At 38.8% G+C, this 14380-nt stretch overlaps 2 protein-coding genes across 2 annotated transcripts; one reads left to right on the forward strand and one right to left on the reverse strand.

The window, feature by feature from the left end:
• The first annotated feature begins 4583 nt into the window (after window positions 1–4583).
• On the forward strand, window positions 4584–5683 carry LOC148213219 (uncharacterized). The gene is made up of 2 exons (XM_088123631.1): window positions 4584–4808; window positions 5180–5683. The coding sequence occupies exons 1-2, from the start codon at window positions 4584–4586 to the stop codon at window positions 5681–5683; spliced, it is 729 nt and encodes a 242-aa protein (XP_087979757.1).
• A 7477-nt stretch (window positions 5684–13160) lies between these two features.
• Window positions 13161–13961, reverse strand: LOC148213220 (uncharacterized). Its single transcript, XM_088123636.1, has one exon. It carries the CDS (start codon window positions 13959–13961, stop codon window positions 13161–13163), a length of 801 nt encoding a protein of 266 aa, XP_087979762.1.
• Between the last annotated feature and the right edge of the window lie 419 nt (window positions 13962–14380).

Here is a 14380-nt window from a genome sequence, read left to right on the forward strand (position 1 = left end):
ATATATATATATAAAATAAATAATTAACCTTTAATTATTTATCACATGAATAGAATCATATTCTATAACATTTCTCTCGTATAACCTATAGTTCTAATGTACATCTTATGCACATTATTTTTAACCTATAGTTTTAATATGAATCTTATTCATATTAATTTTATTTGAATCTCATTCAAATAATTTCTCTCATAATATATAGTTTTAATTTATAATTAACTATATATTATAATGTATCAATATACATATAATCCCTTAAGAAATTTGAACAGTTCAAATTCTTCCAAAACATGATCCTCGTTTTACCCGTTATGAGCTAGCAAGGGGACCTAATGGACCTACAGATCCGAAGCTCCAACGATACGAGATTAATCGATCAAACGCATTGACCAAGTTAATCAACATTCGTTAACTACTGGTCAGTCCACTAAAGACCCGCAGTTGCACTCTTCTCATTGCAGAATGTTTTCGTGTCCATGGATATACGACCATTAATGACGAGTCAATCCTTCACGAGTGCTTGTAACTCAAGTTGGGTCAAATTACCATTTTACCCCTGAGTTACATCTTACTCCTTAAATACCACTGCTCCTCTAATGAACAACCCGGTTATAGTCCGACCAATAATCGGAAGTCCCTCTCGGGCCAATGAGAGGGTGGGGCCCCTTGTTCAAGTCCCGGAGTCAGCATTTAAGGGAACACTCATCTACTCCTCTAAAGTCGGAGAGGAGTGAATTCCATCTTGTGAAGTTATGTTCGCATCTCCCCACTCGGTTTCGTCCCCAAAATGGTAGGAATGTTGATTCGGCAACTCGGGCCACACTCACCCATACAGATCAAAGGACGAGCCTTCACGGACAGGAGTCCATAACTCAGGATTGAGAATGAGTTGTCTGGTCATCCTAAGAAACAACAATCTATTAGTTAACGGTGTTACATCTAAAGATTCGCTATTTCGTGGTCCGGTCTTATACAAACTCATTGTATAGGATACCCCCACTCGCATGTCTCCACACGAACGACCTAGATCGAGTCGTCTGTAACCTTTACAGAGTGGGCCGTATCCATAGTATTGCCAGGATAAGGTACCCAGCTTTATCCATATACTATAGACCATTTAGGTTATTCACGGGACATAATCAACTTGTATATCAGGGGTATATCAAACATATACCTCGTATATCAGGGGTATATCACTTATATACCTAGTATATCAAACATATACCCAGTACATATACTGTCTCGGTCACACTAAAATAACCTCAGATGTTTAGTTTATTGGATTTTGGACAATGCAATGCTATGAATTCAACAACAAATTTATTGAATAAAACTTTATTGAATATATATTTGTTTTTACACAAAATACAAACTATGAGTTTAAGGCAACACACCCAAACAAAGGAGCGTGTCGAAGAGTTAGACAGCTCTCAAAAGATGATCATGCAGATGGTCAGTGATCTTTTCGACGACTTTCGAGCTGCTATAGAAGTCGTGTGGGCAGAAGTTACCGAGATAAACACAAAGGTGAACCTCACCATGAGAACGGTGGGAAACCAAGGCCCAGCAGGGGGCGATGTCCAGTTTAACAAGGTGAAGATTCCGGAGCCTAAGCCCTTCGGCGGGGCTCGCGATGCCAAGGCCCTCGAGAACTTCATCTTTGACGTTGAACAGTACTTTCGAGCTACAAGTACCACGACAGAAGATCACTTTGGCAACCATGCATCTAGCTGAAGATGCAAAGCTTTGGTGGAGGTCCAAGTATATGGACATCCAAGAGGGACGATGCACTATAAACATATGCGACGAGCTGAAGAAAGCTCTCAGGGCGCAATTTTTTCCGAAAAATGTTGAGATTCTAGCGAGACGTAAACTGCGAGAGTTGCGACACACTGGGTATATCAGAGATTACGTAAAACAGTTTCCCTGGACTGATGTTGGACATACGAGACATGTCAGAGAAAGACAAAGTCTTCTACTTCGTGGAAGGCTTGAAACCATGGGCCAAGTCCAAGTTGTACGACCAAGGGGTTCAAGACCTCGACTCTGCTTATGCTGCGGCTGAACGCCTGTTTGATCTTGGTAACGAGTAGTCTCAGGATTTTAGAAGGAACCAACCCTCATCAAGTAGTGGGAACAAAACCACTCGAACAAGCTCACCCAAAAGTGGGGGAAGAGACAAGAATGGAGGAACAGATCGCAGACCCTATCAGAGGGGTGGAACCAAATGACGCGGGCCAAACCAACAGAACAACTTCAATCGGGGGCCCCTCGTTTGCTTTCTGTGTAAAGGGGCTCATCGCGTAAGCGACTGCCCACACCGAGCTGCCCTGAAGGCACTCCAAGCTACTATAGCCAATGACCCTGAGGTCGAAACAGAAACCGCTGAGATAGATGTACAGACCGAAGAGCCCACTGATAACCCCCGCATGGGGGCACTAAAATTTCTGTCAGCTCTCCAGAAGAAGGTGGGAGAAGCAAAAGAACCGCTAGAGAGAAGGCTCATGTATGTTGACATGTTGGTTCACGATAAGGCTACCAAGAGTACTATGGTGGATTCTGGAGCCACACACAACTTCATGACTGAAACCAAGGCTCGCCGTCTGAATCTACAGGATAAAGATCCAGGAAAGATGAAAGCAGTTAACTCTACGACTCTCCCCATCGTAGGGATAGCAAAAAGGGTCCAACTGAAGATCGGGACATCGAGTGGCAAAGTGGACTTTGAAATTGTTAGAATGGATGACTTCGACGTCGTGTTCGGAATGGAATTCCTTCTAGAGCACAAAGTCATCCCCATGCCCCTAGCGAAGTGTCTAGTTGTTACTGGATCTGATCCCACCGTTGTTCCGACGAGTATAAAACAACCAAGTGGGGTTAAGATGATATCAGCTCTGCAGCTAAAATGGAGCCTTTCTCATAACGAACCAACATTTATGGCCATCCCAGTGATCGAAGAAGAGAGTAGTAAAGAAGTAATTCCCAGTGAGATCCAACAAGTCCTAGCTGACTATGCAGACGTAATGCCCAACAGTCTGCCCAAGTCCCTACCATCGCGTAGGGGAATCGACCACAAAATCGAGCTGGTCCCAGGGGCGAAACCGCCCGCTTAGAATGCTTACCGCATGGCCCCTCTTGAATTAGGCGAACTCAGGAAGCAGCTGGATGAATTGTTGAATGCAGGATTCATCCGCCAAGCAAAGGCTCCCTATGGAGCCCTATTCCTCTTCCAAAAGAAGAAAGATGGCAGTCTCCGCCTTTGTATCGACTATCGCGCCTTGAACAAGCTCACGGTACGCAATAAGTACCCACTGCCCATCATCACCGATCTACTTGATCGCCTCCACGGGGCCAAGTACTTTTCCAAGCTGGACTTGAGGTCTGGATACTATCAAGTGCTCATTGCAGCGGGAGACGAGCCCAAGACGACCTGTGTCACGAGATATGGGGCCTTCGAATTTTTTGTTATGCCCTTTGGCCTTACCAACGCCCCAGCGACGTTTTGCACTTTGATGAATCAGGTGTTCCACGAGTATCTCGACAAATTTGTGGTAGTCTACCTCAACGACAGAGTAGTCTACAGTTCTTCCATGGCAAAACACCAGACCCACTTGCAGCTGGTTTTTGAGAAGTTAAGACAGAATGAATTATATGTGAAGATAGAGAAATGTGCGTTCGCGCAAAAACGCATCAATTTCTTGGGCCATGTGATCAAGTGTGGTCGAATTGGCATGAAATATGGAAAGGTCAAGGCTATCCAAGATTGGAAAGTTCCGAGTTCCATCACCAAACTGTGCTCTTTTCTCGGGCTAGCAAACTATTATCGAAGATTTGTCGAAGGATTTTCGAAGAAGGCGAGACCATTAACTGAACTCTTGAAGAAGAATAATACTTGAAGTTGGACTCCAGAGTGTCAAGCGGCTTTCAATCAACTCAAGAAAGCTATGATGGAAGGACCAGTGCTTGGTATCGCAGATGTCACCAAGCCGTTCGAGGTAGAAACTGATGCCTCAGACTTCGCCTTAGACGGTGTTCTCTTGCAAGATGGACATCCAGTGGTGTACGAAAGCCGAAAGTTGAATGACACGGAAAAGAGGTATGTGGCCTCTGAAAAAGAGATGTTGGCAGTAGTCCACTGCCTAATGGCCTGGAGACAATATCTCTTAGGCTCCAAGTTCGTTGTCAAAACCGACAACAGCTCGATATGTCATTTCTTCAATCAGTCGAAGTTGTCCTCGAAACAAGCCCGATGGCAAAAGTAACTCGCCGAATTCGACTTCCAATTCGAACATCGGCCTGGTCGATCAAACCAAGCAGCAGACGCCCTTAGTCGAAAGAGCGAACATGCGGCTCTGTGCATGTTAGCTCATCTGAAAGCAAGCAAGTTGACGGGGTCTGTTCGTGAAGTCATCAAGGCACACCTGAAAGACAATCCAGCAGTGCAAACAATCATTCAACTAGTAAAAGACGGGACCCGCCATTTTTGAGTCGAAGACGACCTCCTCTTTACCAAGGGCAGTCGTCTCTATGTTCCATGAGCAGGAAACCTGAGGAAACTCCTGATGGGAGAATGCCATGACACCATGTGGGCTGGCCACGCTGGGTGGCAGAGAACATATACCCTACTGAAGAAATGGTACTACTGGTCGAACCTGCGAGACGACGTTATGCAATACACCAAGACATGTCTCATCTGCCAACAAGACAAAGTCGAGAGAACTAAACTCGCAGGCTTACTGGAGCCCCTCACAGTGCCATCAAGGCCTTGGGGGAGCGTATCCCTAGACTTCATCACCCATCTGCCCAAGGTTGGAGAATCCAAAGCTATCCTTGTTATTGTCGATAGATTCTCTAAATACGCAACCTTTGTCCCAACCCGAAGATGTGTTTCGTAGAGATGACAACACATCTATTCTTCAAGAACATAGTGAAACTATGAGGTGTCCCCGAAAGCATCGTGAGTGATAGAGATGGAAGATTCACTGGAACCTTCTGGACGGAACTCTTCCGGCTACTTGGCTCCAACCTGAACATATCCTCAAGCTACCATTCGCAGACCGACGGTCAGACAGAACGCTTCAATAGTATGTTGGAGGAATACCTCCGCCATTTCATTGATGCTCGACAGAAAAACGGGGTACAAATGCTTGATGTAGTCCAATTTTGTTTCAACTGTTAGAAGAGAACAACCACAGGGAAGGCTCCTTTTGAAATAGTATGCAGGCACTTACCTGTGTTACCTCACATCATCGACCACCCTTATGCAGGAAAGAGCCCTCAAGCTTACAACTTCACCAAAGAATGGCGACAATCCACGGATGTTGCCCAAGCATACCTTGAGAAGGCGTCTAAGCACATGAAGAAGTGGGTTGACAAGAAGCGCAGATCGTTGGAATTTCAAGCAGGAGATCAAGTGCTCGTAAAACTACGCCCAGAACAACTCCGATTCCGGGGTAACAAAGATCAACGCCTTGTACGAAAATATGAAAGGCCAGTCAACATCATTCAGAAGGTCGGGAAGACGTCATACATGGTCCAATTACCCTCATGGATGAAAATTCATCCAGTGATTCATGTGAGCAACTTGAAATCCTATCACCCGGACACAATTGATCCCGCACGAAACGAAGTGATCCGACCAGCGGTCACCTTGAACAACAAGATGGAAAAAGAAGTTGAATAATCTTAGCTGAAAGAACTCGTCGAGTCGGACGACCGAGAAGGGACGTACAAGAATTCTTAGTCAAATGGACAGGGCTTCCAAACGAAGAGATTAGTTGGGAGCGTGCAGAAGATTTGAAATCAGCATCAACCCAGATCGCAAAGTTCGAGCAACGTCGATTGACAAGGACGTCAACCATTTAAGTGGGGGATGATGTCATGGTCATACTCGTCCAGTGCATGTCGCCCATGGCCGCATGCCCATGATAGCCTCTTCCCTCCTACTTTTATGTCATGTATTTACTTTTGCATGTTATTTACTTTTCATTGTACTTTTGGTGGTGAGTGACTCCTCGCCACTTTGCATTTTCACGCCTGCCCAAAGGCAAAATGCTTTATGATCTACCTCAGGGGGTACAACTAGTCTTCCTCCTACCTTGAGTTGTATCTTGTCTTGCCGCAAATCTATTCTCTTGTATTCAAGCATACAACAAGCTTTCCAAAATGTCTTCAAACGCTTTCCAAACCTTTTTTCTCTAAACCCGTTTTCCAAAAACATTTTCTCGAGAACGGGGGTGGAGGAGTGAATTCCATCTTGCGTAGTTATGTTCCCAACTCCACACTTGGTCTTGTCTCCAAAATGGTAGATTATTGAGTCGGCAACTCGAGCCACTTTCACCCATACAAATCAAAGGACGATCCCTTATATGCAGAAGTCCATAACTCGCTTAGGATTAAGATTGAGTTACCTGGTCATCCTATGAAATATTAATCTAGCTAGTCTACGGTGTTATGACTAAAGATTAATTATGTCGCAATCCAGTCTCATACAAACTCATTGTATAAGATACCCCCACTCACATGTCTCCACATGAACGACTTAGATAATGTTGTTTGTAACTATTACAAAGCGGGCCGTATCGATAGTGTTACCAGGATACCCAATTTTATCCATGTACTATAGGCCATTTAGGTTATTACTGGAACATTATCCACTTGTATACCGAATATATACTTATATATATACTGTATATCAAATATATACTATACACCAAATATATACTGTTCCAGTTACATTAAATAATCTTGGATCTTAGTTTATTTGAATACGAGTAATGCAAAAAAATAATAAAATTACTCTTTATTGAATAAATCAATTGTTTATTAATTACAAACTCACAAGCTAAGGGCACAAAGCCCAACAGACGTGACCTCGACCAGATCTGCAATGGCCTTCAGTGTGACGTGACGCAGCCACAAGCAGACCCACGACAAAATGATCCACGAACACCCTAAGGGATCTGCGGCGATTCGACACTGGGTATTCCGATTTGATTTCTCTCGATGATAGCAATTGTTGGCTTGATTTGGACTTGGTCTGGGATCTCCATTTAAAAAATAATTTTGCATCTTATCTGATCAGTTCGATCATCAAATCACGAACCAATATCCATTAGGTCACCATCTGTGCCTACCATAGTAATAACTCATCTACCCCTATTTTTCAGAAGTTTTGGGGCTTTTTACCCATTCTATAGAGAGAACGAAGAGATTAAAATATTAAGGAAAAATTCAATCAAATTAAGCTTCAATAAAATATTTTTCTCAACGCCAACAATGGCATTAGCAATCAAGTCTTCTATGATCACCAAATCCAGTCTTCAAACCAGTTTTGCTCTTTGGTTAATTAAACCATCACCAACATTTTCATCTCCTTTAACAATAATTCTTCTATAATTCACACATAACTTTTGTAGATATGTTAATACATAAATTAAAACACTATATAAATCAAATTTAAGAAAAGAACCATACTACTTGCCTATTTCAATAATAATATCAATTTTAGGAAATCAACACGATTAATTCACATGAGTACAGTAAGCATAATACCCATTTTACCTGTTATTTTTCCATGAGAAGGAATATATATATATATATATATATATATATATATATATATATATATATAAACACCAAAGAAATCAGAAACAACACAATATAAAATTTTAGAAATTTCAATTCATATGTTTTCGCTTTCAGCCACTGTCTTGAAAGTGAAATTCTGGCTCGATCGTGGTGCAATTGAGAGTCAACCGTTTGCCTCCCAAGGTTAACACAGCAACTCCGAGACCCGTGCACTCGTACTTAGGAGCTAGAACAGATACTACAGTTACCCAGAAACCATTAAAGCGATGGAGGAAAAAGTGTATTTTTAAAACCAAACCAAGCATCTATTTATATAGAAACTAGTTTCTATTTTTAGTGGTTTTAAAAATAGTAAGGTCTAAAATTAGTAAAGTTAAATTTAACATAGTTAAAATTACTAAATTCTAAAATTAAGAAAACTAAATTTATCAAGAAAATATTTCTTTTTGACTATGAATTAGTCACTCCCAACATTTTTTCTCATTCTCTCTAAACTTTTCTTAGGGTTTCTCTTTTCCTTATTCTCTCTTTTATCTTTTTTCTCTAATTACTATTCTTCTCTTTCTTCTTTACTCACCACAAAAAATATTTTACTCACAAAAAACCCTAAATCTCTCATCTCTATCCTCCATCAGCCGCCACCCTTCCTCCCTTCCTTTTTCCTTTTTATTTCTTTTGAAACAAGCAGCCCTCACGCCTTCTCTTTCTTTTTTTTTAACCAGCAGCCTCCATGATTTCGGTGACCTTCAAAATCGCCAGCGACGCGTGCATCAAAGCTAACGAAGGAGGTCGTTCGTCGGAGAAGAAGGCTTAGGGGAGGAGGAAGTTCGGCTTACGATGGGAAAGGTGATAATCTCGATTGAATATGGGAACGAAAAAGATATCGATCGAAATAAAACTGAGAGCGAGAGGCAGAGCGAGAGCGAGAGAGAGGACCAAGAGAGGAGGGAGAGCAAGAAAGACGATTTAATTGACAATTAATTTTAAGGACCCATTAATTAATTTATTTGGTAATCAATTCAATCATTAAACAAATTTATAAAGTGAATAATTTTAAATGTCTTGAAATAAAATGTCGTTTATCTAAAAAATAGTAATAGTAATAATAGTAAAATTTGGTTAATTTAAATGAAATTATAAACAACATTAAATCAATCAGAATTGAACTACTAAATAAATTTCAAAACAGTCTGGTCAAATTCAAATTTAAAATGATTAACAAAAATTCTAGATATTAAATATTTTTTAATTAAAAAATTTGAAAATTGGAATTGAGGGAAACAGAATCTCAATCTCTCTTCAATCTCCTTAATTTTAGTCATGGATGATATTGGTATTCAAATTTGAAATTTAATCCAAATTAGTTTCATTAATTGATTTTTCTCACTTCATCATAAAGTAACTATTTGAACTATTTAGTTGAAATAGGAAATAAACCTCTCATTTAATCTCTTGTAGTTTTAATAATGATTGGATTTCAAATTTAAAATTTAATTCAATTTGTGAACAAAATTTTTTTTGAGTATATAATCTTCCCCTTCAATCTTGCTTTCCCTTTTGTTCCGTTCATAATTTAAGATTTAATCAAATTATGTGAAAATATCAAATTAAAAATTTAATGGAAAAAAATCTTGAGCGACAAAGCGAGAGAAAGAGAGAGAGAGAGGGAGCATTATAGATCTGAGCAAAAACGAGATAGATCTAAACGAACCAGACAAATCTGAGTAAGAAAGAGATACGAGCGAGAACTGGGAGATTTGAAGTGAGATCTGGAAATTCTAAAGCGAGATTTGGAAGATCTGAAAGGGGTGTTTTGTAAAACCAAAGTGAAAAAAAAAAGAGAAGAAGGCGGAAGATTCTGTATAACCCAAACGAAAAAAAAGAAAAAAAAAGAAGGGAGATGGTGGGGGCGATTGTGAAATAGGTGTTTGAGAGGGTGAGAGAAGAGATCTAAGAGTAGAACTAAAAAATCGAAGGGAAGAAGAAGAAAAATGGCACGAAGAGAGAAAAAATGGAAGGAGAAAGATGGGGAACAGATGGAAGAGAAACAAAAAGATAAGGGAGAGATGATGGAAAGAGAAAATGCAGTGTTTTCAAAAAAGGGAAGGAAATCTAAAAAAATAGTGGAGGGGCAGTGAGGGTCATTTGGTATTAAGGGTAATATCAGCAAATATTAGAAAACATGAGTTTTGAAAAAAGTGGATAAAAATCAATATTGTGTTGAGAAAAGAGCTATTAAGCATGAAAATCGATATATTCTACTCCCCGTCATGGAAACATCACTTAAGATCTCTGAGTTGTCGTATTCTAATGTCACATACCAATTTTTTAAAGATTGCAGTAGGTAATGCTTTTGTAAATAAGTTTGTCAGCTCTCGAACAAATTTGTTATACAGTGATATTGCCATTTTCTTCAAGATCACGAGTGTAAAAAAAACTTTGGTGAAATATGATTTGTTCTATCTTCTTTGACATATCACTCTTTGATTTGAGCAATACATGCTGTGTTATATTCATATAATATTGTTGGAATATTTTTAGAAGATAAACCACATGTTTCACAAATGTGTTGAGTCATTAATCTTAGCTATACACATTCTCAACTAGCTTCATGAATTGCAAGAACTTCAACATGATTTGAGGAGGTGGCTATTATGGTCTATTTCACTGATCGCCATGAAATAGCAGTTCCTCCACATGTGAACAAATAACTTGTTTGAGATCTAAATTTGTATCGGTCAGATAAAACAAACTCATATCAATTGTTCATTGAAGATAACAGAGTATGTGCTTAACTTCATTCCAATGTCTTTTTGTAGGAGAAGCATTATATATGGCTAATAAATTAACTGAAAATGGTATATCTCGTCTTATATTATTAGCAAGATACATTAGTGCACCAATTGCACTATGATATGGTACTTCAGGACCAAGAAGTTCTTCATTATCTTCTCGAGGTCAAAATATGTCATTCTTCATATCAAATGAACGAACTTCCATTCACCGGATATGCTTTGTCCATATAAAATCTTTTTAAAATTTTTCCAATGTAAGTTGATTGGTGCATAATATCTCGTCTGCTAAATGCTCAATTTGTAAACCAAGGCAAAATTTTGTTTTTTCGATATCTTTCATCTCAAATTCTTTCTGAAGATATTCTATAGCATTTAAAAGCTCTTCAGGAGTTCAAATTATATTCAAGTCATCAACATATGTAGTTATAATGGCAAATTCGGACTGTGATTTCTTTATAAAAACACAAAGACAAATTGGATTATTTTGATATCCTTCTTCAACAAATATCCACTAAAACGACTGTAGCACATTCGTCCTAATGACCTTAATCCATATAATGATATCTGTAACTTTATTGACTACAATTCTCAATAACTTTGATTATACGTTTCAGGTTCACATTGACCAGTATGGGGATCGAAATGAGACAATAATGATGTGTTCCATGTTATTTCTTTTTCCAACTTCTTAATTCCTCCCCCTAATGTTGGAAAGTTTGTCTCATTAAAACGACAATCAACAAATAATGTAGTAAATACATCATCCAACAAGGGTTTAAGATATTTAACAATTGATGGAGAATCAAATCCAACATATATTTCTAGCCTTCTTTGAGGATTCATCTTAGTACGTTGTGGTGGAGCAATTGTAACATATATTCCACATCAAAAAATTCGCAAATGAGAAATATTTGACTCTTGGTGATAAACTAATTGTAACAGAGCCTACTTATGATAGGTTGTTGGCCTAATTTGTTCAAGTGATGCCGCATGCAAAATAGCATGTCTCATACAGATGTAGGAAGTTTAGCTCTCATAAGTAATAGTCTAGCGATTAACTGCAATCATTTTATAAACAATTTTGTTAAATCATTTTGTGTATAAACATAAGCAACAATAATTATTAAATGACTAAGATGTAAATTCACCAGCATTATCAAGCCGAATTGTATTAATTGTATAATTAGGAAATTGTGCTTGTAGTTTTATTAGTTCATTGCTGCATATGTTTCAATTACTCATATATGAGTATAATATAATCCAGAAGATAAAACATGTAGCTTTTCTAGTATACGTTTTCTATGTGAGGCAGTAGATATAAAATAGAGATACTATTTATTATCTTTTAGTTATCAGTCTCAATATGATAACTATTGCAACGTATATCTTTACAACTCAGTAGATTCCTCTTTGATTGACTAGAGAATGATGCATTGTAAATTATAAATTTTATTCCTCTAGGCAAAATAATATCTATTTTTCCAGAACCATCAATGAAGTTTGCAACACTTGATATTGTATAGACTTTTGCCTCCAGCATTGTCAATTTGGAGAAATATTTTCTACTTTTCAATATTATGTGCGTAGTTGCACTGTCTGCCAGACATAGGTCATCATTGCTCATTTTTTAGTCATTTAATATAAGAAAAATATACATGCTTCTTCATTAAACAAGATAATTACAATAGAAGAAGGGAAATAAACTTTAAAAAGAAACATGAAAGATAGATATTAAAAAAATTAATTCTAGATATTCTAAAAATTGTAAGAAGTATTAGTCATTCCATCCATTATGGCGATTTGTTCTCCAAGAGATTCAAGAAAATTTACCACATTCAAACTTGTCATGTTGGCATGGTCAAATATATTACAATCCTGGTATGCAAAATTTGCCTCCACATTTTTCTCCTTTTTCTTTTAGGGAAGCCTGATAGAGATCCATCAACTGTTTTGACGTACGACATATACGTTGACCTTTGCATGTTGTCGTGACGTTTTGGTTACGAAGGTTGTCGGAGTATAGGTTTGTGGATGGATTCAGTCAACGAAAGTCCCTCAAACTCAATCAATATCAACAACATGTCGTGTTCGATTAGGCTTGATTGATTTTGTCATAAAAGAAAGTAGGTTTCGGGGGTTCGTTTATTAGTAAACTCTGATGCTGGTAAGGTCGGGACCGTGGTCGTCCGTCTCAGATTTGCCGGCCAATAAGATCTTTGCACAGTCATTCTGCATTGGAAGCATTTATTTTCAACACTTCAAGAACACTGATCTTGTGGAGCTTTTTCATTACGATCATCATTTCGTGTGGTTCTTTTGAAATGTGGATGATTATAACGACCATTACACATTCAATTTGAACATGCCATCATACAGATAGCCTTTTCCCACATACATACCCCATTTAGTCGGAATAAACTTATCTGACTCAAATACAAGCTTGAACCCATTTTTGTTAAGTAGGGTTCCTGACACAAGATTCTTTCGAATCTCTGGCACGTGCCACACATCAGTGAGAGTAAGTATCTTTCCAGAAGTCCATTTTAGTAGGACTTTTCCTCTGCCTTCCACTGAGGCTGTTGAGGCATTTCCCATGTACAGTTTATCACTGCCATCTAGCTTCTCATAAGTAGTGAACAGTGATTTATCCCCACAGACGTGCCTTGTAGCACCAGTATCAATCCACCAGCCTTTGGTGTCAGAGGCCATATTTACCTCAGAGATGATAGCAATTAAATTGTCATCTTCCACAGTGTTGACCTGGTTGTTGGAGCTTTATCCCTTCTTGTGTCTACAATTTGCAGCTATATGGCCACTCTTGCCACAAACCCGGCAGATTGCACGAATGCGCTTGTTAGCGTCATTCTTTGGCCTAAGATTCACATTCTTTGTCTTAGATCGATTTTTCTTGGGATGATGCCTTGAAGCTTCAGCAATATGGGCATTAGCTTCAACTTTACGTGGCTCTTTGTCTCCCTTTCTGTTGTCCTCTTCAATACGGAGTTTCACAGTAAGATTCTCCATGGAAAACTCCTTTTGCTTGTGTTTGAGATAACATTTGAATTCTCTCCAAGCAGGAGGCAATTTTTCAATCACAGCAGCAACTTGGAATGATTCATTAATGACCAATCCTTCACTTTGCAAATCATTAATGATAATTTGCAATTCTTCCAACTGGTTGACTACCAACTTGGTATCAACCATTTTATAATCTAAGAATTTTCCAACAAGGAATTTCTTAGTACCAGCATCTTCCAGCTTATACTTCTTGTCTAATGCCTCCCACAATTGCCTTGAAGTATCAAAGGCATTGCAGTAGACATTATGCAAGGTGTCATCTAGGCAACTCAGAATGTAGTTGCAACATAGGAAGTCTGAATGCAACCATGCTTGCTTGGCAGCTTCAGTTTCAGGAGTGATTGCTTCTGGCGGAGTAATTGGGCATACCTCCTTTAAGATGTGAGCAAGATTCAAGGTGGTGAGGTAGAAGATTATCTTCTGTTGCCATCTTTTGAAGTTTTCTCCCTTGAAATTCTCTGGTTTTTCAGCATGAGATTTGACAATGGTGGATCTCATCATCAAATGAGCGTTGGCAGAAGTGTTTGCAGCCACCAGATAATTGTCTTCAGATTGTTGGGTAAATATACGCTCTATATATGAACTGTGTGTACTGACAAACAAATTACAACGTAACTGGCTACAAGCGATATAAATTTGAACAACTTGATGAACACCAAAACTTGATAAAAAATAGTCGAGGCACGCTTCAATAGCGTTGACCTGAAGACAATTATTCGCTCTGCACAAGTTGCTAGCAAACTACAACGATCGTCTCAACAGGATACAACGACTAACTCTGGTAGAACTGCAATCTCGAACTACTCAGATCTGACAGAACTCTTAAATACTTGCTCTCAATATAAACAAGAAGAACAACTCAAAAGAAGAGGGAATTCTTGTGGGAGGAGGAGAATACCCAATTGTGGTATGCTTGG

The sequence above is a fragment of the Momordica charantia genome (genome assembly GCF_013281855.1).
Source record: "Momordica charantia cultivar OHB3-1 chromosome 1 unlocalized genomic scaffold, Mcharantia_2.0 BLBB01000001.1, whole genome shotgun sequence".
NCBI classification, from domain to species: Eukaryota; Viridiplantae; Streptophyta; class Magnoliopsida; order Cucurbitales; family Cucurbitaceae; genus Momordica; species Momordica charantia.

Bases quoted from the DNA above. Each gene is read 5' to 3' on its own strand.
- LOC148213219 (XM_088123631.1), top strand. From the start codon at position 4,584: ATGTGGGCTGGCCACGCTGGGTGGCAGAGAACATATACCCTACTGAAG. The intron at 4,809-5,179 runs GTTGGAGAATCC...TTCAACTGTTAG, and splicing joins TCATCACCCATCTGCCCAAG to AAGAGAACAACCACAGGGAA.
- LOC148213220 (XM_088123636.1), bottom strand. From the start codon at position 13,961: ATGAGATCCACCATTGTCAAATCTCATGCTGAAAAACCAGAGAATTTC.